Here is a 25,792-nt window from a genome sequence, read left to right as displayed (position 1 = left end):
GTGTGTGCCACTCAGTCCTGTGTCCTCTCCATTTCAGGAAGAGGTCAGGTTTACGTCCCAAATGGCACCCTATTCCCTATGTACGGGCTCTGGTCAAAAGTAGTGCACTATATAGGGAATAGGATGCCATTTGAGACACGCCCCAGAACTACAGTAACTACCACTGAGAGGCCGGCTTTTGGGGTTCCCTTTCCCTTGATGATGATACACTGCGTGTTACTCCAGGGGTCAAAGGTTGAAAGGCTCCTGCAGTGAGCTTGATGCAAGTAGACATGAATCAAGACAGACTGAGTATGGTTGTTAGCTTAGGGCAAAATCTAAATGAACAGTGAACATCATTTAAGGGACAAAAGCTGCATAGAGCTCTGGAGCACTGGCTAAAAGAGCCTCTGCTTTTCCCTTCCAATTAGGGGAGGGAGGGGGGTGACCGCCTGCTCTCCACATCTAAGCCCTTCCATGAGTGATACTGAGGCACACTCTTCTCTCTCTCTCTCCTCTTTCATAGCTTGACCAGACAGTGCTGTCATAGCCTAAGCACTCTAAGGCCAGTGTAACAGTGCTATGTCATAGCTATCTATTTGTACAGAAAGTTGTCAAGCTGCCAGTAGTGAGTAGTAGAAGTGGTATCTCAGTTATGGAGTTCAGACAATAGGCCCAGGTGTATTAAGTCCCCCAAATGCCTCTCATAATACTGTTGTTGTTGGACAGAGACCAGAGAGACAGTCAAGAGATGTTGAGATTGAAACAACTTTTGTTATGACTGCTGACAAATACAACAGAGTGAGGTAATGTTCCACTCCAACTGAGGTTTCCCAGTGGTGTTCTCTTTGATTCACAGTTCCACCATGGTTCCAATGAAAAGCATTCTCTCTCTCAAGTCCACTTTAACACAAGTCAGCACATGGCTAAACTAATCTCTGCCCTGGCTGGGCCTGGGACATCATCCTCTGCAAAGCTAAGAAACCCAGAGGGTCCACTCCACACTGGCTGTCTCTTTCACTGAACAGTAATTTGACATCTCTCGTCAGGGCAGATTAGATCATCTCATCTGAAAATATTTAACTGGGTTGTGTTACAGATAACTGTGGAACTGCTTTCTGTTGGGGTGGATCACGCATCCAAAATATGTTACAGTGGTTCCCCGCTCATTTTACAGAGGAGGAACATGAGAGGTCAGGGAACTGTTGAAGTCTTAATGTCCTATAGGGATATTTGCTCTTCAGGCAGGTTTCCAACGGTCCTTTATATGTCTTAAAATAAAAAAGGCAAAGTGCGTTGTAAGTTTCAAATAATTTCATAATTAAGTTAAATATTGTCTGTTTGATGAATGATTTTGAATTTCTAATGTAATTCATTGTTGACATCATATACTGGTACTCCTTGCATTCCTGATACAATAAATGTAGTGCCATTCAAAAACTCAAGGGATAAAAATGTTGTAGCCTTGTCCTTGAATAGCAGCCGTTATCGCTAGTGTCAACTAGATACAGAGGATCATATTGTGAGCACAATCCATCACTCAACCAATGGAAGGACAGGTTATTTAACAATATGATGTCATCCTCTAACTCCAGGACCTGGTCAATGGGCTTGAATGTCCTTCCTTCCCAAAGAGGATATTCCTCTTGAACATTTCCAACAAACTGGAAATACGACAACTTCCTATCCCCAGAGCACATCTCCCTTCTGGGTAAAATGAGAGGCCAGACAGGGGTGATTTGAAATTAGGGCAGAAATGATCCCTTGTTTGTGGTCATACATAGGTGACTTAAACACTGCTGTGCTTTGGAAAGTACAAATGTGGTAAGAAGAAGACACAGTATGTTTCGTGGTCAGAAGTCACTGGAAAACCACGGCTGCTGGGTAGATTAACAGAAACCAATGTTTAATTGGGAATGAGAGTATGAGACACATGAAAAAGAGCAGCCGGAGTCAGAGAGAGGAGTCTCGCAGGGACTCTGGATTGACTTTCACTGGAACAATGTGGGTGATATACTGGCAGCACCTTTCAAACAACCAGCACTGCGGACAGATTACTTTTCAATCCTATCCTCTTTTTACAGGTGCTGGCAAAATCCTGATTTGACACCAGCATTACTGTGATCCCCTCTCTTCACAGGCTTTTAATACGTTGTGACAGCAGCCAGATCATACTGTAGGCCTATCTAAGGAAAAAGCTCATCAAATCGGCCTTTGCTCAACTTACCATTCATGAGTTGTAGAACAGCTTTATCAGGTTTTCCTTCATTGTAAAAGGAACAGAAACAGCCTTGCCTGTTAGAGAAATTATAGTAATTGAAGAAGTACTGTAAGGTAACCCAGAGCAAGACTGGGATGTGTGGAAGTAAGCTCCTAAATATGTTTTAATTTGGTGGGAAAACAAAAGAAAGGTAAAGTACTCTAGTAACGATGGCTGAGAGAGCACTGAGTTTCAACTAAAAGTACAAATATAACTCACTGCCTTCACACGACTGAATATAGAATGTACTCAAAACCCTCACAACAGGAACCAATGCATTTGCTTTCCTGCAGCCAAGCCTGCTTGAGCTTAACTGTAGGGGCCCAGAGTCAGTGACGTAGTAACCAACCGGCAGTATGGGGGAGGTGGTAGTGCCTCTCTGCTCTTGCTGAACCTCACAGCTAGATATCACAGTCCCCCACTGGTCACAGTATTGCAAACAACATTACAGACAATAAATACATGTGGGTGTATATTTAGAGAACAAAAAGGAATGTAAGTGAAGTTATAATTTTCTAAGGTTTGAAACATGGTACCTGATTGCCATGCAAGTCCAGAACATCTAGTTTAGTCAGGTTATCCAGACTGCATATCCTCTGGATTCTGCAAAACATTAAACAGACAATAATATTAACATCACCCTCTCTGGTATTCTATCCAAGATATCTCTCCTATAACACAACATTACTATGACAAAGAGCTGGTATCCCATCTGCTAACTGAATGGTTACCAGGCACAAGGAAATGGGATTGTCAAAGAGCGGTAGGAATTGATTTTCTACTGATGGTTAAGTTGACTGTTTTCCACTGTCCTGTCATCCAGGATTGTCTATACAGACCAAACTGGGAAGTTAGAATTTCCAAGGGACTGTAACCTATCAGAAACCTAAATCTGTGGTATGCTTTGCTTGAACGGTACCGCAGACTGTTCTGAAAGTGGGTTCTAAAAAGACAAATGTCAGGTTTTACAGACTCTGGAACAAAACCAGACCTCAGCAATGGGATCCCGGTGGCATTTGCCATGATTTGTGACTTTAATCTTCCTCCCTCCTGACCTTTAGTTTTAAAGTAAGGTGATGTTAGATGTAAGATTCACAAAGAGAACAGTGGTATGGTTTGGTACAGAAATTGGGTACCTGCAGGAAAGCACTTTTCAATGGAGGTTGATATATAGGCTAGCTGTGCTGTGGCGGTCATACAGTATCACTTAATCCAAAAAGCAGGATGTGCATATCCCTACGGTAACATCTTTATAAATGTAAAGAAAAATCCCACCAAAAAAAGACAGCATAAAAAGTTTTTCATCTGAGCCGGCCGACACAGGGAGACCCATGGGGCGGCGCACAATTGGCCCAGCATCGTCCAGGTTAGGGGGAGGGTTTGGCCGGCAGGGATGTCCTTGTCCCATCGCGCTCTAGCAACTCCTGTGGCAGGACCTGTGGCGCATGCACGCTGACACGGTAGCCAGGTGTACGGTGTTTCCTCCGAAACATTGGTGTGGCTGGCTTCCGGGTTATGAAGGCATTCTGTCAAGAAGCAGCGTGGCTTGGTTGGGTTGTGTTTCGGAGGACACACGGCTCTCAACCTTTGCCTCTCCCGAGTCTGTATGGGAGTTGCAGCGATGAGACAAGACTGTAACTACCAATTGGACACCACGAAATTGGGGAGAAAAAGGGGTAAAATTATTATTTAAAAAAAAAAGGTTTTTCATCTGTCCTTGAAACCATGCACTGTAAAAGCACCAAAATGATTGGGAGCTCCCATCTTATTGTTCTGTTTGTATGCTTGAGAAACATAACACAAACCTGTTCTTGCCCAGCATAAGCACTCTGAGAGAGGCCAGGGCTGAGATGCCAGACATCTGGGAGATGTGGTTGTCATATAGGTCTAGGAAGGCCAGGTGCCGCAGATGAGACAGATTGTGGATGTGCGTGATGAGGTTGTGCTGAAAGTTAAGCAGCCGCAGCCTACCCATGCCCTCCAGCAGGGGACACTCCTCCAGACCACGCCTGACACACAAAACACAAAAGCATTGTCAACAACACCACTCTGTGAGAGGATGACCCTGTATTATCTTGTTATGATGCAGAGGAGAGAGGGCTCACAGTAAAAAAGGTACAAGCCACCTGATACCACACTGTCTGCCTTCCAACACTGGCAGGATGGGTTCAGGAGATCTCATTATTCTAAGTGGATGAGGCTATGGATATGGTTTATTGTTGACTAGTCTCTGCTGAGTCCCCAACAAACGAATGATCCGGATTTCAGGGGAAATGGAAAGAGAGCCTGTGACAAGACTTCCGCTTTTGGATGTTAACAAGGCCATGTTCAGTGCCAAACGTTCTCGAACGTTGCAGATAGAAATGACATGAATAGAGCCGATGTGATTCCTTATTCTACATATTAGAGATGCAAGTTTGATCTACATAGCCTATCTGAATATTCCAAAACGTTCATTCCTGCTGAACGTGCCCGGCGACACTCCATCTTAACTCCTCCTCCAAATTTACTGGATTGTTTGAACAGTGCAGAAGAGAACTTCCCCTGGCAGTTTTTTTTCGCCATTCTCATCAAAACCAGTATATAGAGGATCTAGTTTCAGGTGTTTCTTTCACGCCTGCAAAGTTGACATGCACTGTCAGAGGGCAGGATAATCTTTATGAGGGACTTTGCTGCACCCTACTGGTGAGTCCAAGCAATTACAAACTTGGCATTCCATTGCAGGACAGTGTACTGAGAAGCTCAACATAGACCACTGAACAAACAAAGCCATGAGTGTTTTAGCCTACCTGTCCAAATCTAGTCGCTCAGGACTCAAAGCACTGTCATCACGGGAACGAAAGGCAATTGGAAAACTAGAGGGAGAATTCTCACTCAATGATATGGCATCACCTGGTCCTGTTACAAAGACACATTTGTTCAGAAAAGCATCAGGTTTTACATGTCCAGAAGTATTTAACTTGAGCACAGAGCAGAATGTTCCATTAGACTGACTTTGATCCATGACAAAAAGCAGGGGGGCTGGCACTGCTGAAGAGAGGGGGAGGTTCCTGAGTGCAGTCACTCACCAGTTGGCAGGGTGAGGGGTGAGGTACTGTGGGAGTTGATGGCCCCTGCACTGTTTGTTGCTCTCCTAGGCTTCACTCTGTGTGGCTGTGGCCCCAGGTCACCAGTCAGCCCACTGGGTAGAGCAGCAGCTGGGGGTATGAGGGGACGCTCAGGGCCCATAAACTCACTGACAAACGCCAGCACAGGGGTGTGGAGAGGCCTGCCGCCGCCACTGTCTGCATTAAGCCTGCTGTCTGGAGAGAAAGTAAATGGTGAGACAGAGAAGACGGGGACAGGTAAGAGACTGTCACGGTGTCTTGTAATTTAGTCAGGTGGTAGGACCTTGTCTTGGTGGATTCATTTTCATGGTGTCCATGTTTATCCCGTTTGTAAAGTCTTTAGACCATCGGACGTCCAGCTGTCAAATAAATGAATTAGAAATATAATTAGAAATGTAATGAATTAGAAATATATAATTATGATAATTAAAGGGCACTCAAGACACAATGTCATGCTTTCCATGTTCATGCATTGTCTCATTGAAATAGTATAATTTGGGGAATGGGGACACTCCTCACTGTGGATCTATCTACAAAGGCAAACTCACTGGTCTCTGAACATTTCTCTCTGGTATTTGAGAGTTCACTGCTGTAAAGTGCAGTTTATAGCTGTTGACCTGGGGGAATGACAGAAAAAGATGAGGCAACTTAAGACTGGCAATTGTAACAATAGACGAACAACAACTAAGCCAAGAGTCCACTATATGGTTACTTTTCTCTCTAGACAGCAGGCTTAATGCAGCAGGCTTGATAATATTCATGCATTTGTGGAGCAACAACATGCAACCCAGCCACTGTAACGTCAGCTAGATAGATAGCAATCTTGCTAATTTATATGACTGTTACATAGTTGCATTAGCTTTCTGGATAAGCTAGCTAGCATGCTAACTCTTTCCTAATAAAGACAGAGAGAAAGTAAAGATTATTTATTTGGACACATTGTTCTTACCGTGGGAGAAAGACACCTTCCTGTAATGGCTGTATTGTTGTTGGTCTGCTGTCTTTGTGGCCGCATTTTTGCTAGTGTTACAACGTTGCTAGTCCGCTTGCTATAATGTGGCTAACTAACCAGTTTTGTTGTTTAACGTCAATGCTAATTATTTTAAAATGTATTGTTGTGAACTGATTCTACAATGTAAAAATGGCTCATCATGTCACTGACACAGCACTAACTTCGCTGGCAACGCCCATCGTTTCTATGGAAACGAAAACACTTCTACCTTGGTTACACCACATCCTGTCTCAATATAAGTAATCCCGCCAACAACTCTAAAAATGAAAGGTTCCGCTTGTAGAATTACCGGTAGAATATGAATAGAATGGAATAGATCATTATTGTTAATTTGGTTAGGACTGAAAATCCAATTTCTGCCTAATCTACTTTTTTACATGTCTTCTATTCGGCATTCCACTATACGGTTATATCCTGAGCTAAAGCCTAGGTATTAGGTTAACGTTACCTGTTATCAAGTCTCAGGCAAGGTTATCACCTTCTCCGCAATAACCCCAGTTTATAGGAATCACTGACCAAATCTGGGTCACGCCACCAATTTGACAAGAATGTGTTAGCCTGCTGAGCTAAACCCTAGGTCTCGGTTTTAGGCAAGGTTAGGCTATCACGCACCTAACCGCATCCATTATTCATTTGTATGAGCGATACAAGTAAGGAAGTAATCCAAAGACCTATTTCATAGCCGTGTCCTCTTACACTATTAGTGATGCACTCATAAACACTTTTTAAAAGAAAAAACTCTCCACTGGTGACCCTCTCATTGTTATAAAGCATTGGTTACACTGTCTCTCAACTAGAAAGGATAAGAGCTAGGAATGGACTCTCACTCAGACCCATCAAAGCGACATCCCACACACATGCTCATCACAAGGATATATTAATATATTCATAAAACTGACACATTTGTGGGAGATGATGTTGTAATCTTTTGTGACAAGCAGATAATGGAATGCTCTGTATAAATGACAGTTCTTCCACAATTGACCTAGCTACTTCTGTTGTGACACAATGTCACTTTTGTAATCATTTATTTACCACATACAGAACAAATAATGGTTAGTATACTTCAGAGATAATTGTCCCACATCAAAGCATATAATTATGGTTCTGCTGTCAATCACTTCTGCAGGCATGAGGGCATGATGTGGGCATGATGAAGTGGATTATATGAATGTGATATATATCTCACAATTGCCAATAAAAAACATGCCGCTAAGACACAGGGATCAATGTAAATTGTCTGTCGTTATGTATTATGCATGGGGACTTGGCCAGTCAGAGCTCTCTGGGGTACAGAGGTCTATAAATATCTTGTCTGGCTCAGAATGAGGGAGTGATGTGGAGCAGAAGTAAAATGCTGCACTCATCTGTAAATCGAAAAACATAAGATCTAGCATCCTTTAGGGAGAAACAGAATCCTTAATAAGACAAAAGAAAGAAACATTGTATTTTTTGTTGGCGATAAAACTAAGCAAACCCTTCAATATCAGTAGTGAGTTATATACTGTAGGTTACAGCACAGAGCATTTACAGACTGCGAACAATAGAGATTTTCTGTCAAAGAAAGGTGCTGGAGTCTGGACCCACAGAGTCAGTTTGTTCCACATACAGTAATAGCTGACGTACATGTATGCATGGATGAGAAACACACACCTTCTGACAGTCACCTAGGACAGACTCACAAAGGATTCTCTATTATCACCAGGGCATGTATATTTACAAAGACATACATGCATATTTTCCTTCAACTTTACTCCAAACATCTTTCATTCAAGGCAGGATTGCCCAATCATGTATCAGATGATTTTGTGAAAGATTGCATCACATTCACAAGCTCAAAAAGCAAAATGTTTCACAATGTTCCTAAGAATCTCATGACTACTGATTGATATATTTCCCTTCAGATTCTTCCCAATTGGGACACAGGAAAAACACATATCAAATATAACTAAAGTGTAGATGGTAAATTAAACCTTGTAAAAACAGAATAATAAAGCAATTGTTCAGCTTTCTCTATCCAGATGTCCAGAATGGACAAAATCATACAGACAAAGACATGTGTACATTTAAAATAAACCAACATATGTAAGATGCTTTGTAGGATTACAAATGAACAAATTAACACCCTTGTTGTTGAATGTTAAGTACAGGCTAATGGTGGTCACAATTGCATTCAGTCTGGACAAAGAGGAAATACCGGCTCTGCTCTGATCAAGAGAGGGGAGCTCATTTTAACTCAGCTCAGTTTATAGCAATCAGCTTACTCCTGCCAAAGGTGTCCCAAATGGCAGCCTATTCCCTATGGGCCCTGGTTAATTGTAGTGCACTTTAAATGGAATATGGTGCCATTTGGGGTGCAACTCATGTCTCTATTGGGGCTGTTTCCTGCTGCAGACACCTGACAGATAAGCTGTTGGGGGGATGTTGGAACATCTTCCTGCAGGGCCATTATCTGATTGATGTCTGCTCCTGGCTTGTGGCACTGGGAGGTACAGCACTGCTGCGGCAGGACATGTGGTTCAGAGTATGAGTCAGTCCACCAGCTGTACAACTCTTGCCAACAGGGTGGAGAAAACATCAAGTCATCTCAGGCCTGGCAACTGTATTAGCAATGGTGTAGCAATTGTGGTGTGGGTGATGATTTACAAGTCCATGTAGGATATGATACACTCCTACAATTAAAAACAGTCAGCGAGTGTCATACGCGGCGCACTGAAGGTTTGGGCCAATGGGGTGTAGGTTTGGAGACAACAGACCATGAATTGGATTATGGAAATCCTGACATCTTCAAAACTGTGTTAATAATTTTGTTGCAAAGGGCTATTTTATTATAGGCATGCACAATCTAAAATAAAGTAAAAGCCACTGCTGACAGTAATGCTTCATGACACTATATACTCTGGTGTCGTTTATTTGTGTCCTTCCCCATAGCAAATCCCTCAACAACCCCTGCGGTCTAATGCTAAAAGCCTATTATCCAATTTGCAGGTTCTGAGAAATGGGTCGGCCTTCATGATTGGTGCATTGCAATTTCCCCAATTGCATAACAGCACGTGGCATTTACACTTCAACGTCCCCTTATTTAGGACACGTGTGAAATAGCAGCCAGTGTTTACTAGAAATAGTGACGAAGGGAAAAATACACAAAAATGCAAACATTGGTAAACGCATTTATCCGTTGTCTCTATTTTCTCCTCCCTCCCTCTTGGCTTCATCTTGGAGTTTGCTGGTGGATTGGGGATGAGTGCGGAAAGATGACATGGCCCAATCCCAGAGCGCGTTTCAAAAGCAGAACGCTTCTTACATATCAGGAAGTAACCTTACAAGACGGCTCCATCCCCTCGGTCTCCCCAGTTCCTAGCTGCGTCTCGCTAGCTGCTAGCTCCACGCCACCCCAGGGTTCTCCGTGGGGTAGAATTTGGGGGCTCTGGCAAGCTGTGGAGCGCATCTTCGGGGCTTCCTTGGCCATCCACCGGTGTGGGTGTCAAAAGCGTCGAGGTGTGTGTGCCCCGTATTCTTGCGACTTCAATTGTTGTATTACAGGGAATAAATGCTTTCATGAAAGCACTACCACTGGTGTAGCCGAGGAGGAAGTGAACGAACCGGGTGAAAACGCATTTATTTCGGGTAAAATGACGAGTGCCACCATGGAGTTTCAGAAACATATAGAATCTGCATTAGGTTCGTCAGCGGGACGGGAAATCGACGAGGTAATAATTGTGGATCAACACCTGCAGGAGATGGGGACTCAAGTGATGATAACAGTGGCTATTCAAGCGGCAGACGACGAGGAACCAGAGGAGGAGGTGTCCTCAAACAATCTCGATTTCCTCGGAGGCAGCTGTAGTGAAGACGAATTTGGAAGACATGATAAATCCAGGTAAGTGTTTTGTCTTGTAATGTCTGTTGTATCCTCCTTTCTAACGTTCTGATTTGATTGTTTGTTATTGGAATGAACCTTATGTATGCTAAAATACTGCATACTTTCCTTTTTGTCGTTTCGTGATATTTCAATGTGAACTTAAATTCCACAGTGTAGAGTTATGGTAAATGCCAGACAGCTTCTAACCACCTGTGGACGGGCATTGTAATCCCATTGACGTAAAAAAAAGAGGCCGATTTGGATGGCACCTTTACACTCATTGCTCTAAATCCCCTGCGTCATCCCCTGCTTTCTCAACCTGGACTCAATACAACCTGGACTCAGACGTACGGTTTATAAGCGCGAATATCGACTCTGCCGCCCGTACAAGCTTTTGGGGCACAATCGATTGCACGCTGGACTTCGGGCTAGAAGGTCGAGGGTTCGAGGCCTGCTCCCTGCCTGTTTCATTACAATAGTAAATGTAAATCCGGGGCACTCCAAATAGGTTCAGATGTTAAGTTTCGTATGGTGCAGTATGTATTCATTTGTGGATGTCCATCCATCTTGTATGATATGTTAGGAAATGCAATTTGCAAAATGTGTGACAAGTTACGAATTCCACACTTAGATATTTTTACACATTGTTGTGGCTAACGTTAGCTTGGTTAGAGAACACATTTGTGTTGTAGACCGCTTTGGTCTAGGGGGTGCTATTTTCACGTCCGGATGAACAGCGTGCCCAAAATAAACTGCCAGTTTCTCGGGCCCATAAGCTAGGATATGCATATAATTGATAGATAACACTCTAAAGTTTCTAAAACTATTAAAATCATGTCTGTCTAACAGCACTTATTTGGCAGCTGAAACCCTGAGGACAAACCATCCAGGATTATTTTGAGAACTGATTTCTATGGGATACTAGATTTGAGGCATCTGGTTGCAGTTCCTATGGCTTCCACTAGATGTTAAGTCTTTAGAAATTGGTTGTTTTTCCTTTGAGAAATGAAGTAGACCTTCTCTTTCTGGGAGTCGAGCCAAGTGGACTGTTTGGAGCGCGGGACTTGGAACTCGCTCCACTTTAATTTTATCCGCTATTGAACACAGTATTCAGTCTTAAATTTGATCGATTTATTTACGTTTTAAAATACCTAAAGTGTGATTAGGAAAGTTGTTTGGACCAAGTTTACAGGTAATTTATTAGATCAATTGTAGTCATGTTGGGCGAGTTGGAACCAGTGTTTTTCTGAAACAAACGCGCCAAAGAAATTGACATTTTGGGGATATAACGATGGAATTTATCGCACAAAAGGACAATTTGTGATCTTTATGGGACATTTTGAAGTGCCAACAGATGTTCAAAGGTAAGGAATGAATTATATCGTTATTTCTGAGTTGTCGCGCCTGGTGTGTTGAAATATGATCATGTGTTTGTATGATGGTTGTGCTGTCCTTAGTCTCATGGTTTGCTTTCACCATAAAGCCTTTTTGAAATCTGAGATGGTGGCAGGATTAACAAGAAGTTAAGTTTTTCTATTTTGGTGTATTGCACTAGTGATTTTATGAAAGTTAAATATTTCTCATTTGAATTTCGTGCTCCGCAATTTCACCGGATGTTGTCGAAATGTTCCGCTAGCGGAACCTCTAGCCGTAACAGGTTTTGACTAACCGGTCTTAACCATACGAAACGTATCATACTAAATTGAGTGTTCGGGTTTACATTTACTATGTTATGTCTAGTCTGAGACCAGGCTGGCTATTTTTGCCCTTGTAAATCCCTGTGACCGAGTGCTAATATATGGCTATGTGGTTGGTATGTTTAATTTAGGTAGTCTGAAATAAATTCATAATCTTAGCCAGGTCAGCCAATACATCATAGTCAGTCTTGTGGTGTTCCTCACTTGCAACAATGTTGCACTTGTTTAGGGGCATGGAACATTTTTTTAGTTTTCACATTGTACTTTTGTAACCAGTGAACTACTCATTGATGCTCTTTGACCAGCTTATTATTGTGGCAGGAGAGAATCAGAGGATGACAATTGGTCCCTTTACAGTGGTGTTGTGTGCGGCGGCGGTGTTGCGCCCACATATTTTGTTGAAGGGCTTCCCCTGACTTTAACACAGTGGGTTGGATGCTGCAATCATTACGTTGTCTGGGTTATTCGACTAGTGTCTTGCCTAGCCTGCGGGATGGGATCGCTGTGTGAGGAGGATGACTCATCGACACAGTAATGTCATTCAGACATTCACTCTTATTGCAGCCGGCAATGCTGGCCTGGCATACCTGTGCAAATTTTAAAGGCCTCTGTCAATAGAGCTTTGATTAAACCTTTGTTTTGGTGTGGCAGGCAGTAAATGACTACATTGTTTGATTTTGAAGTCTGGCTGATATGGTAAATGTCCCTGTGGGGGAGGCATGTAGTGTGGCTGACTCGGCACCCTTCAGATGGAGAGGTCTTAGAAATTTCTGTTCATGTTGGCGGGACACCCTGTGGTGTTGCGGTTCTGGCAGAGAGCAGTGTGATGGTCACACTGTGGTTAGGCAGCCTGTCACTACTGTCACAGGAAGAATCTGAAAATGAAATCTGAGGAAAGAGTCAAGATGGCAGATCTCCAGCAGCTCTCTTCAGCATGTTGCCATGGGTAATGGCTGAGGCTGTTTTGATCAGTTCTCCTGCCAAATCGGTTAAGCTCCTGCCTTGTGTCTCTGTGAACTGGCATGTTATCCATTATCTTTCTCAGTGGCGCTGGCACGAGTGGCGGTGAGCTGGAGGAGGAGAGCTGGCAGCCCCCAGACCCAGAGCTGACCCAGAAGCTGGTGGCCCAGATCGAGTACTACCTGTCGGATGAGAACCTGGAACACGATGCCTTCCTGCTCAAACACGTCCGACGCAACAAGCTGGGCTTCGTCAGTGTCAAACTGCTCACCTCCTTCAAGAAGGTAATGTTTGATCTGCTTACAGTTTGGTGTCTTGATATTGAAATATCAATTGAATTCCCTGGGGGCTCATATAACTGAATGCAACAGCTGTTCCTAGTGTCAATATGGCAAGCTGTTGGTGCTAGGAAGTGTATTCTCACATGAGTTGGCGGCGGGAGCATCTGGTGTGAATGAGGCTCATACAGGCTCATTGATTTTGGCTGTTTCCTTTTTCAGTTTACACTTCCAAGAAAAATCTGTTTCTCCTCTACTGGTTTAATTTCTAATGTTCACAGCTGCATGAATACTGTAATTGTTTTAGTTTCTAAGAGGAGCTAACAATAACAGCAAATTTGTTGCTGTATTTACCAACAAAAGTTTGAAATTTAGGAACTGTTAAACAACACTTAGTAGTAGCCAGTAACTTGATTTGCCTTTTGATAGCTGTTGCTTACATATAAATAATCTAATTCTAGATATGTGGCTGTTTATGTTATCATACTGCCATCAGAACCATGGCTTTTTAGTTTTCAGGATGTATGAATAAACAAAGGAAGTTCTCATACAGGATGCTGCCTGTAAAAGTACTGACTTTCGCTTCCGATCATCTCTAACAGTTGTTTTCCTCCCAGGTGAAGCACTTGACGCGAGACTGGAGAACAACTGCATATGCTCTGCGCCACTCGACAATACTTGAGCTAAATGATGAGGGGCGCAAAGTGCGTCGCAGATCAACAGTGCCTGTGTTTGCCAGTGAGTCTCTACCAAGCCGTATGCTGCTACTCAGCGAGCTGCAGAGCTGGCCAGAGCTGGGTGTGGCGATGGAGGGTGGGGCTGGCGACGGGAGTGAGGGCGGCGCTACCCAACAGGAACAACTGATGAAGCTGCTGCTGAAAGCGTTTGGAACATATGGAGCCATAGCCTCTGTGAGGGTGCTGAAGCTTGGCAAGGACCTGCCAGCCGACCTGAAGAAGCTGAGTGGCCGCTACACACAGCTGAGCACTGAGGAGTGCGCCATCGTGGAGTATGAGGAGGTGGAGGCTGCAGTCAAAGCCAACGAGGCTGTGGGCAGCGAGGAGGGGACAGGGTCTCTGGGGTTGAAGGTGGTCCTGATCGGCACCAAGCCTCCCAAGAAGAAGGCCCCTAAAGATCAGCGTCAGCGCGAGGAGGGAGTAGGAGGAATGAGGAAGAGCCACTCACTCAACAGTCGGGTACGGGAGCTTCAGTATCTCGACGACTCTGCCTGTAGCTCCTCAGATACTGAGAGCAACCCCACCTCCCCCAGACTGGCCCGCAAATCCCGCTCTGTCAATAAGCTAAGTCCCACTGGAGGGGGTGCCACGTTCCAGAACAATCACCTGAGCCCAGCTGTGTCCCCACGCACCAGCCCCTGGTCGAGCCCCCGGGCCAGCCCATGCTCCCAACGTAAGTCTCCCCACTCCCATAAGTCTCCTTTGGCCAGTGAGGGCAGACTGAGCCCTGAGGCTGGGCGACGTTGGGCGGACTACTCCTCAGACAGCAGCCTAACACCGTCCGGTAGCCCTTGGGTCCAGAGGCGCAGGCAGGTGGCCTCACAGGAGAGCAGCCCAGTAGGGAGCCCCATGCTGGGTCGAAAGATCCAGGGCGCAGACGGGCTTCCGCCAGGTGTAATGCGTCTACCGCGTGGGCCTGATGGAACACGTGGTTTTCACTGTGGTGTGTCCATTGGTGTTGCTGAGAGGGGAGAGAAGACCGCTTCTACCCAAACCTGACACTCAGAACCCACCCACCTCCCCCTATGCCCCCAGTTCTAAAGCAGTACACTGAGTACAGCGATGAGATTTGGCCCAGTCCTTTGGCCACGACATTGACATTCTTCATCCCCCGCCCCACATTTGAATGGTCGTAGATTTATTCTGTTTAATAGTTTGGAGATTTGCCTGTCTTTTGTTATACTTTTTATACAATATTTTGTTTAAAAACATGGTGACGCCTAATTTATGAATATTTAAGGTACATTTTGAGTTTATTAAATTCAAAATTGAGTACTGTATTTGACACAAGTAATGGTATTTGTCACCTCCCATTGCTATCTAAGGTGTTGAGCATGGGGCGGGGCAGAGATTTACTTCAGTAACCCTATTTTACTGGAAAGTTTCCAGTGTCAGTCTTAGTGTGTAAAATCTCATTTTGTATGGATGGTGTGAACAGTGGTATGGGCACATGGCGTGGATATCACCATATGCCTTTTGCTATTTTTGTCTATTGAGTATCTATTGAGACATTGAGTGTCTATTGAGTTTGCTCCTTAAACTGTGACCATACTTTCCCTGCCAGAAGGTTGAACAGTTATCACATGGACTACTTTTTTATTTTTCCTTAAATGTTTTATATTTTTTTCCTGGATGCCTAACTTAAGCTTCCAAAGTAGGGGTTACTCTCCTAGCTCTGCAAAAAATGAAAAATATTAAATGGGGGGGGGCCTTCCTTGGCTGGAATCTGTTTCTATCAGTGTATAGCTTCTGCCGAGTCCCCAACGACCTGGTTTTCAGGGGAAATGGAAAGAGCCTGATCAGACTTCTGCTTTTGGACGTTATCAAGACACAACTCCATCTTAACTCCTACACATTTACTGGATTGGTTGAACAGTGTAGAAGAGAACCTCCCCTGACACTTATTTTTCTTGTCAAGACCAGTATATAGGGGATCTGGTTTCAGGTGTTACTTTTACGCCTGCTATGTCGGGTTAATCAGTGTGTAGCATGCTGGTAGTGGGGGATGCAATGTTCAGGTTTGAGTGTGCAAAATGGAGATGCTCTTGAACTCTTGACATCTGAGCTTGGGTAATGTGCATTTTCTTTATTGTACAAAATAAATCACAAATTGCATTTTGCTTGTGGCAACATTTTTCATTTACATTCGATTAGGAACATAGGAATGGGCAAGCCAATTCCGCATAACGCAAGGTCAAGTGTTTTTTAGTTTCTAAGATTGAAATGAATAACCTAATCACATGCACAAGACAATTGGCTGCATTCCACAATGATCCACCATTATCACATGAGATTGACTGCACAGATGAAGCGCATGAGCTGGAAGAAAGAGTGGACGTTAGTATCAATACCAGCCTTCTCTGTAAAATATGGGTTACAGATTGCAGTCAGATTTGATAAGCCATTATTCAGGTCTATTACATAGCTGGATCTAATTGGTATTACTGTGAAATTGCTTTCAAATGTTCCTTAGCAACCACAAAGGTCTGACTCAAATCCAGTATCTCATGCTGGGATGCTATGAAATCTGATGTGTGATCCAGCTTTAGCAAGATACAGATATGACATGTATCAATTTATTAATTACTGTATAACTATTGGAAGTTAGAACTACTCAGTTCCAGTTCATAGAAGAAAATCAGTCCACTGAAATAAATTCATTAGGCCCTAATGTATGGATTTCATGTGACTGGGAATACAGATATGCATCTGGTCACAATTAAAATATTTTTTTAAAGTAGTGTGGATCAGAGAACCATTCAGTATCTGATGTGACCACCATTTCTCATGCAGAGTTGATTAGGCTGTTGATTGTGGAATATTGTCCCAATCCTCTTCAAGGCTGTGAAATTGCTGTATATTGGTGGGAATTTCAACACGCTGTTGTACACATCAATCCAAAGCACCTCAAACATGCTCAATGGGTGACATGTCTGAGTATGCATGCCATGGTAGAAATGGACATTTTCAGCTTCTAGGAATTGTATACCTCCCACACAGTTTACCGAAACCCTTCAATGGATTCTTCCAGGTTAATTCTGACATCCATCTATATAACACAAGACACTGCAATAACATTCACCCTCCCCACTGCCACACCTCACATAGTTAATTCTCTATCAGATACAGAGGTCCCATACTCTGGAATTCTTATCTTCACATTGCCATAACCTCATCCGGTCAGCCTGATGAACCAAACTACCCAATAATCCCTCCATGTAGCCTCACTCACATAATCACATGTTTTTTCTTGTTTACTGAGTTATGTGCAATTATAATTCATATGCTTTGCTTAACTGATTGAACAAACTTTTTTTGTACTTATTGGTGTGGTTTTCATATAAGCCCTTTTGGGCCTCTAACCTGCGCACCATTTTTACCTGTTTTTTTTTATCAGTACTGTTTTGTCTTTCACTTTTCTTTGGTGCAAAAAAAACTAAACTAAAAGCTACAGATCCTTGCGTTATCATGCTGAAACATGAGGTGATGGCGGCGGATGAATGGTGCGACAATGGGCCTCAGGATCTCTTCGTGGTATCTCTGTGCATTCAAATTGCCATAGATAAGATGCAATTGTGTTGTCCGGCCATACCCCACCACCATGAGGCACTCTGTTCACAACGCTGACATCAGTAAACTGCTGGCCCACACGACACTATACACGTGGTCTGCAGTTGAGGCCTATTGGACGTACTTCCAAATTCTCTAATATGACATGGTAGGGAAATTAACATTAAATTATCTGGCAACAGCTCTCGTGGACATTCCTGCAGTCAGCATGTCAATTGCACGCTCCTTCAAAAATTGAGGCATTGTTGCGTGGCCTTTCATTGTCACCTGCACAAGGCACACCTGTGTAATGATCATGGTATTTAAGTAGCTTCTTGATATGCCACACCTGTCAGGTGGATTGATTATCTTAGTAAAGGAGAAATGCTCACTAACAAATTTGTGCACAAAATTTGATAGACAAGATTTTTGTGCTTATGGAAAATTTCTGGGATTTTTTATTTCAGCTCATGAAACATGGGACCAACACTTTACATGTTGCATTTATATTTTTGTTCAGTGTACTGTATAACATCCTAGGAACCAGTAGCCTATTGCTGTTGCTGGGAGATCCAGTGAAATGATGCCAAACGAATTGTTTCTTGCATAAGAATAAATGAAGTCTTTTGTCTTCCTCACTCGCGATTAACAATTCTAAACTAATCTTAGGGGATTTCACCACTATGGAAGTTGTGTTCTGATTCACTTAGGATTGTTGACTCTCAATGAATTTGAACATGCAAATGACTGTACTATTATTTAAGAGAACTCACATGCTCATAGGAGTAATGATATTCACAATGTTTCCATAAATGTCAATTAACCCAGTAAGACTGCTTTCATTTAATTTAAGAATGACCTTCTGTTCAGTACTGATTGTCTCGTATCATCGATTGGACAGTCTAGTTTTATGTTTTTAATCGGAAATGACTAGGTGATATGGTTCTATTGCTGTTGTATTTTAAGATGCTACTCGTTGAGATACACGTCAGCCTCAACTGAGAAGTGTTTGGTTAAAAATACATAACCCAAAATGAAACAATTTCTTACAGGTTGTATTCATGCTCTGAGATATATGGCATAGTGAGGATGACTGGCATTTATTATTCTAACTGGGTATGTAGAGGTGACGGTCAGTCAATTTGGGCCAAACACTTATATTCTGTTGGAGGTGGTACATAACAGTAAGTGAGGAACTGGGGATGGGGAGTGTATACAGAAATTTACTGACTCTAGGTCAATCATCATGGAAATAACACCAGACAATTTTGTTTATTCAAGTATCCTTATAATACTAGACAATACTAACAGCAGGCTGAAGACAATAAGGCACAAAGTTCAATAATATTTCACAAATTTAATATTTACAATTCTCAAACATAGTCATTAGTGTTCCAAAAAAACAAATCCTACCTCCAGAACATGAACACATTTTCACCAGTTTGTGCAGCACACATACTCAAGCTCTGGATATGGGAGGCTACATATCGTAACCATTCGGGCTGGGCGAATAGCGATGAAGAAAAAAACCTGTTGTACAAGTTCTTTGAAAACTAGTACTAAAACCATTCTGAACCAGTTAGTGACCTAGTTGAAGCCTGCACAGCTTTATGAGAACAGATTGTGTGTTTTGGGCATGCAGAGTTGTAGCGCAATACCATTGTAACAGTAGAACTTTAGACCGTCCCCTCGCCCATACCTGGGCGCGAACCAGGGACCCTGTGCACACAGCAGTCACCCACGAAGCATCGTTACCCCTCGCTCCACAAAAGCCGCGGCCCTTGCAGAGCAAGGGGAACCACTACTTCAAGGTCTCAGAGCAAGTGACATCACCGATTGAAACGCTATTTAGCGCGCACCACCGGTGACTAGCTAGCCGTTTCACATCCGTTACACCATTTTCAACCAAGCAATCTGACATTCATGTTGCAATGTTACACTCCAAAGAAAATAACCGTTCAAGTACTCTTTTGCTGGTTGGTTTGCAGACAGAACACTGAAAGGTTGATCTGCTATCCACTGATGCACATTACCGTCCACCACACTTAGCAGGTGCCACATGCTTTTACAAAACCTACAGGGAAGAAACACTGCTTTTCTTCCAAGCACTTTTTGTTTCTGTTATCGGTATTATAATAATAAGTCCATTTTGTGTTCTGTAGCCATGGTTACTGGTCTCCTATGCATGACCATGGAGCACCATAGGTGGCCATTGTTACAATATAATTCCAAGCACTGCTTAACTGTCCCTACCGCCCATTCTCCAGTCAGTCCATATCAGCCTGACCAACTCTAATCACCATTAACCAAACAACTCCAAAACGATGTTCAGTGCAGCTTGTATTACAGTATATCAGTGAAGGATGCTTGGGCTTGATGATCTAGAGGCGGACCTGACAAGGCTGACCTTGAAGCTGCACTGGTGGCAGATGGGACAAGAAGTCAGTCTTTGCAGACAGTGGGAGTTTGGGCAAGCAGATGGTGTGATAATGGGATGGCATCTCCATGGAGTGGATATTTACAGTCAGACAGTCTAAACTGAAATGGAGAGGGTATCAACCCTACAACCATCATGCCTGTGGAGTGGGCATCAATCACAGGTCTCAGATGTAGAGGGAGCCATCGGCTGGCCCCACATAGCCCGCTCCAATCAGCAGCACATCAATCAGGGTCCAGATGCCCAGGCCACCGAAACTGAACAGCTTGCCCAGACCCTCTCTCCACTGGCCTAGATAGAACCGGTCAGCCCCAAATCCACCTAGTGTAATGCTGTAGATAGAAACACAACAATAACACAACTGGGATTCTACTGGTAACAGTGAAGAGAATAGAAGACATGGACATCTAAGCGGGAAGGCGCACCATATTGAACGTCGGCCGTAAGCAGTAGACCACCTTCTTGGTGTTGACAAAGTCAATGTGTACAATCGTCGGGAAATTAAAAGAAAATTACGGCTGATGTTCTGTTGTCAGAGGTGGTAGGACGGACACTCGCTGCTTTTAACCTTCATCACTGCTTGTTTTGTCCTTAAGAGATTTGAGTGATGAATAAGTCTTGTTCTTTCAACCCAAGACTGTCAATTATTGATAGTTCTGCTGTCTGTAAAGAAATGGGCAGGGCTGTAGGTTGATTCTGCTGCTACGATTGGATAGCATGCACTGCAGCACACATGCACCTGTGCTCTGGATGATTTGAGTATTGCAAGCCGTGCCAGACAGCAGTCCTGTGTGGACAGAATTTAAATCTAAACCAAACCCAAGGAAAACACTGTTGTTCTTGATTTCATAAATCTCACAAATCTCAGTTTTGTAAGATACTGACTTAAAATGCTGTCCTATTTAGACTTTGTAGTCAGTTTTGGCACCAAAATAAATGTTTCTGACTAATATCGATGCCACATAAGCCGTTTTCAACCAGACAAATAATTTTTTCTATCAGCCTTCCTTTAATAAATCCTCTACAGGATCGGTCCCCCCCCACCACGTGATGGTTGAGCTAACGTAGGCTAATACGATTAGCATGAGGTTGTAAGTAACAAAACACTTCCCAAGACATAGACATATCTGATATGGGTAGAAAGCTTACATTCTTGTTAATCTAACTGCCCTGTCCAATTTACAGTAGCTATTACAGTGAAATAATACCACACTATTGTTTGAGGAGAGTGCACAATTATGAACTTAGATGCATTAATAAAACAATTAGGCACATTTGGGCAGTCTTGATATAATATTTTGAACAGAAATACAATGATTCATTGGATCAGTCTTAAACTTTGCACATACACTGCCGCCATCTAGTGGCAAAATCTGTGCCTGGGCTGGAATAATACATTATGGCCTTTGCCTTGCATTTCAAAGCTGGTAAAAAACATTTTTAAAATGCACATTTTCTTCTTTGTATTATCTTTAACCAGATATAATGTGTTATATTCTCCTACATTCATTTCACATTTCCACAAACTTCAAAGTGTTTAGTTTCAAATGGTATCAAGAACATACATCTCCTTGTTTCAGGTCCTGAGCTACAGTCAGTTAGATTTGGGTATATCATTTTAGGCAGAAATTGAAAAAAGGGGTCAGATCCTTAAGAGGTTTTGACAGTATGCTTGTGCAGGGGTTTTACCTGAGTGCCAGTGCTGTAGACCACTTGTACCCTCCTGTCCAGTTGCAGTACAAACGTTTCTGAAATACTCTTTTACCTGAGAACAAAAGACAGGCAGTATACACTCCCCTCCATACGCATTTGGGCAGTATACACACCCCTCCATATGCATTTGAACAGTGAAGCATTTGGCTCTATACTCCAGTATTTTAGATTTGAGATAGAATGTTTTATTTGAGGGTATTTTCATACATATTGGTCTTAAAGCACTTCCTGTAACTAGTCCCCCCATTTGAAGGAGTCATAAGTATTTGGACAAACTAACTTATAGTGTAGTCAAAAGTTTAGAATTTGGTTCCATATTCCTTGCACGCCAAAACTACATCAAGCTTGTGACTCAAAAACTGCGTTTGGGGTTTGTTTTAACCAATAGGAACTGAATGGTGAATAATGTCTTGTGCCATTTGAATCACTTTTATTGTAAGTAAGAATAGAAGATGTTTCTGAACACTTCTACATTCATGTGGATGCTAACATGATTATAGATATTGAATCAATTAGTAATAATGATGAGTGAGAAGGTTAAAGGCACAAAAAGCATACGCCCCTAAAAATACTATTCTCCCCAGATATTGGTAATGGTGAGAGTTCAGCATGTTTTGTTGTAGCCTCTGAATGCCATCTCACTCATTATTCATGATTCATTCATGGTTTTTCTTAATAATGGCATTATCAGGATTAATTGTGTTTAGAAGTATCTTATCTACTCAGAAAGAAAATCATCATTCAGTTACTTTGACAAAATATAACCCAGAACACAACCGAAACTAACTGCAAATGCATTCCAGGGGTTTGTAGAGTCACAAGCTTGATGTAGTCATCGCGTGCAAGGAATATTGAACCAAATACTAAACATTTGACAAAATACTTACTTCACATGGGTGGGACTACATACATAATGTGCTTTCATTTCTAAATGGTAAAATATATGTATGAAAAGACCCTTAAATAAAAGGTGACATACTTCTGGACTGTTGCCTCATGAAACACTTGATCCCAAGTCCAAAATGCTGGAGTATATACACTGCTCAAAAAAATAAAGGGAACACTTAAAACAACACAATGTAACTCCAAGTAATCACACTTCTGTGAAATGAAAAACTGTCCACTTAGGAAGCAATTGACAATAAATTTCACATGCTGTTGTGCAAATGGAATAGACAACAGGTGGAAATTATAGGCAACAACCCAGCAGCAGGACCGCTACCTCCGCCTTTGTGCAAGGAGGAGCACTGCCAGAGCCCTGCAAAATGACCTCCAGCAGGCCACAAATGTGCATGTGTCTGCTCAAACGGTCAGAAACAGACTCCATGAGGGTGGTATGAGGGCCGACGTCCACAGGTGGGGGTTGTGTTTACAGCCCAACACCATGCAGGACGTTTGGCATTTGCCAGAGAACACCAAGATTGGCAAATTCGCCACTGGCGCCCTGTGCTCTTCACAGATGAAAGCAGGTTCACACTGAGCACATGTGACAGATGTGACAGAGTCTGGAGACGCCGTGGAGAACGTTCTGCTGCCTGCAACATCCTCCAGCATGACCGGTTTGGCAGTGGGTCAGTCATGGTGTGGGGTGGCATTTCTTTGGGGGGCCGCACAGCCCTCCATGTGCTCGCCAGAGGTAGCCTGACTGCCATTAGGTACCGAGATGAGATCCTCAGACCCCTTTTGAGACCATATGCTGGTGCGGTTGGCCCTGGGTTCCTCCTAATGCAAGACAATGTTAGACCTCATGTGGCTGGAGTGTGTCAGCAGTTCCTGAAAGAGGAATGGCATGGATGCTATGGACTGGCCCGCCTGTTCCCCAGACCTGAATCCAATTGAGCACATCTGGGACATCATGTCTCGCTCCATCCACCAACGCCACGTTGCACCACAGACTGTCCAGGAGTTGGCGGATGCTTTAGTCCAGGTCTGGGAGGAGATCCCTCAGGAGACCATCCGCCACCTCATCAGGAGCATGCCCAGGCGTTGTAGGGAGGTCATACAGGCACGTGGAAGCCACATACACTACTGAGCCTCATTTTGAGCCTCATTTTGAGGACACTCACTTGTTTTAAGGACATTACAAAGTTGGATCAGCCTGTAATGTGGTTTTCCACTATAATTTTGAGTGTGACTCCAAATCCAGACCTCCATGGGTTGATAAATTTGATTTCCATTGATAATTTTTGTGTGATTTTGTTGTCCACACATTCAACTATGTAAAGAAAAAATTGAATAAGAATATTTCATTCATTCAGATCTAGGATGTGTTATTTTAGTGTTCCCTTTATTTTTTTGAGCAGTGTATAATAACTGTCCAAATACATATGGAGGGATGTGTATGTATCTGAATAATAATGAACCAGACACACTGTACAGTAAGTGTATACCTAAGCAGTGTACGTGGTCCAGTACTTGGCAGAGGGCGTTGTAGCGTTTGCGAGGGCAGGCAACGGTCATACAGCTGGTTGAGTTGGAGCACCTGTACTGAGACAGGTCCAGCTGCCAGCAGAACTGGCACGTGATGGACAGGGAGAAGTTGGTCTGCTGCTTCCCCGACTCCACCTGCAAGCAGAGAAAAATAAACAGCATACTGAAGCATCAACAGCACAATGACAAAGTGCTACAGTTACATACTTTCTTTGTAAATGGAGCTCCTTGTTCTTTGTCAAGAACAATCTGTGTCCAACTGGCGAACTGAACTCACTGTGCAGTGGACTCCTCTCTTGGCCTTACAAGAGAAAGACGCTGGTTTGCCATAGCTACAGTTGTGATGATAGCTGCAGTTGAAGCAGTCAGCAGGCAGTCTATTGCATTGACCCCCACTGGGGCAGTTGGCAGCATAGCCATCTGAATCCGTTGGAGATGCTGCAAAATAATTCACAAGATATGTTGTCCCATGGACCTCATTCAGTAACCGCATACCAAAGAGGCACTGTCAGTGTCAACATGATAAAAACATCCCATGGATGGAGGCTGGGGAGATTTTACCAGATGGAGAAGGAACCACCGGGCTGGCGATGACTGGCTGAGCATCTCGGCTGTAAGGGGGCTCCTGGCCCACGTGTGGGGAGCTCAGGTACCCTGGAAGACAGGAGTTGGCATATAAGGGGGAGGGTGCATCATGTAGTTAGCTGTTATAGCTAGCAAGCTAATAAACACAGTTTGCTGGAGCAATTGTACATTAGTTAGCTAGCTTGCCAGATAAAATACAGTAGGACCAGAATACAGTAAATTGGCTGTAGACTACCATTGTGTGGATACTAGCCATAAACTCGTGTTAACTAGCTAGCTAATGTAACGCGTTATGCCAGCTAACTAGCATCGGGGGGAGAAAAAACATAAATCACAGATGCCTAGCCCTGGTATATACAAATCCGCTTTATCATATGTTTTGTTGCATAGCCTTACCATTCACACATCGCAAACATAGATCCAAAATGAACAGTGTTGTGATTCCATGGGCTTTTAGGTAGCGTCTTCTCTCAAATGGCCAAATCTGATTGACGGTAGCCATTGTGCCAACGTAAATCAACTTCAATCCCTTTCTTAGCCTTGTGACCCGCCCATTTAAAGGGGACGTATGAATTTACTACTTGACGTCAAGATTATTCAAGAGCAGAGACCTCAAGAGGGTCAAAGTATTTTTTTTGTCAAATGAAAAAAGTTACTTGCATCTCCAATGAACAATAAAATAAAAGGGGAGGCACAATATTTTATTCCAAGACACAATCCAACAAGAGGACAGAGCTACTTCATGATTTTATTTAATATTTCCCAAAAGTGTTTTATTTGGCTTAACCTCAACCCAATAAATAATATTCTCATGACATCTTCCTTCATCCACATTCTATCCTTCAGATTAGTGTAAAAAAAATGTTATTGCATGGTTTTTCATACACTACTGCAGGGTTTCCCAAACTCTGTGCTGGGGCCCCCCATGGGTGCATGTTTTGTTTTTTTCCTTAGCACTACACAGCTGATTCAAATAACCAACTTATCAAAAAGCTTTGATTATTTGAATCAGCTGTGTGGTGCTAGGGCAACAAACTAAATGGGAAACCAGGGGGGGGGCCTTAGGACCTAGTTTGAAGAAACCCTGCACTACTGTACCAAATACATTATCACCAATATTGTTTCTCACTTCCTGACACTATTCTTTCAAATTGATTCGACAATCAAAGAAACATACATATTCAAC

General features: G+C 43.0%; 4 protein-coding genes across 8 annotated transcripts in view; 1 reads left to right on the top strand and 3 right to left on the bottom strand.

Annotated features, from left to right (window-relative positions):
- The window catches only part of LOC112249312 (leucine-rich repeat-containing protein 49), a 55,859-nt gene extending 49,273 nt beyond the window's left edge, over positions 1-6,586 (bottom strand). For 2 of the 5 annotated variants that reach the window (XM_042321185.1, XM_042321188.1), the window contains exons 1-7: positions 6,296-6,584; positions 5,895-5,963; positions 5,630-5,705; positions 5,308-5,541; positions 5,029-5,137; positions 4,045-4,248; positions 2,776-2,842 (exon numbers count right to left, since the gene is read on the bottom strand). In XM_042321185.1, the coding sequence (XP_042177119.1) occupies positions 2,776-2,842; positions 4,045-4,248; positions 5,029-5,137; positions 5,308-5,541; positions 5,630-5,705; positions 5,895-5,963; positions 6,296-6,361 (825 nt within the window). In that variant the 5' untranslated portion in view covers positions 6,362-6,584. Of the gene's footprint in view, positions 1-2,775; positions 2,843-4,044; positions 4,249-5,028; positions 5,138-5,307; positions 5,542-5,629; positions 5,706-5,894; positions 5,964-6,295 lie in introns of all 5 variants that reach the window. The other 3 variants (XM_042321186.1, XM_042321187.1, XM_024419144.2) reach the window with 3 other exon arrangements.
- A 2,854-nt stretch (positions 6,587-9,440) lies between these two features.
- Positions 9,441-16,012, top strand: larp6a (La ribonucleoprotein 6, translational regulator a). The gene is made up of 3 exons (XM_024419146.2): positions 9,441-10,238; positions 12,963-13,161; positions 13,773-16,012. Exons 1-3 carry the CDS (start codon positions 9,508-9,510, stop codon positions 14,889-14,891), a joined length of 2,049 nt encoding a protein of 682 aa, XP_024274914.1. The 5' UTR covers positions 9,441-9,507; the 3' UTR covers positions 14,892-16,012.
- Positions 16,013-18,783: 2,771 nt separating this feature from the next.
- On the bottom strand, positions 18,784-25,157 carry tm2d3 (TM2 domain containing 3). The gene is made up of 6 exons (XM_024419169.2): positions 25,003-25,157; positions 24,583-24,675; positions 24,299-24,459; positions 23,982-24,156; positions 21,568-21,643; positions 18,784-20,210 (listed from the first exon to the last, which is right to left on the bottom strand). The coding sequence occupies exons 1-6, from the start codon at positions 25,106-25,108 to the stop codon at positions 20,045-20,047; spliced, it is 777 nt and encodes a 258-aa protein (XP_024274937.1). The 5' UTR covers positions 25,109-25,157; the 3' UTR covers positions 18,784-20,044.
- Positions 25,158-25,286: 129 nt separating this feature from the next.
- tars3 (threonyl-tRNA synthetase 3) overlaps positions 25,287-25,792 on the bottom strand; it is a 20,682-nt gene continuing 20,176 nt past the window's right edge. The window contains exon 19 of the mRNA XM_024419145.2: positions 25,287-25,792. This exon is cut by the window's right edge and continues 353 nt beyond it. The gene's annotated coding sequence lies outside the window, so the exon portion shown is untranslated.

Source organism: Oncorhynchus tshawytscha, linkage group LG04 (assembly GCF_018296145.1).
Source record: "Oncorhynchus tshawytscha isolate Ot180627B linkage group LG04, Otsh_v2.0, whole genome shotgun sequence".
Lineage (NCBI taxonomy): Eukaryota > Metazoa > Chordata > Actinopteri > Salmoniformes > Salmonidae > Oncorhynchus > Oncorhynchus tshawytscha.
Note: the sequence above shows the minus strand (reverse complement) of the source record. Positions and strands in the feature narration are given on the sequence as shown.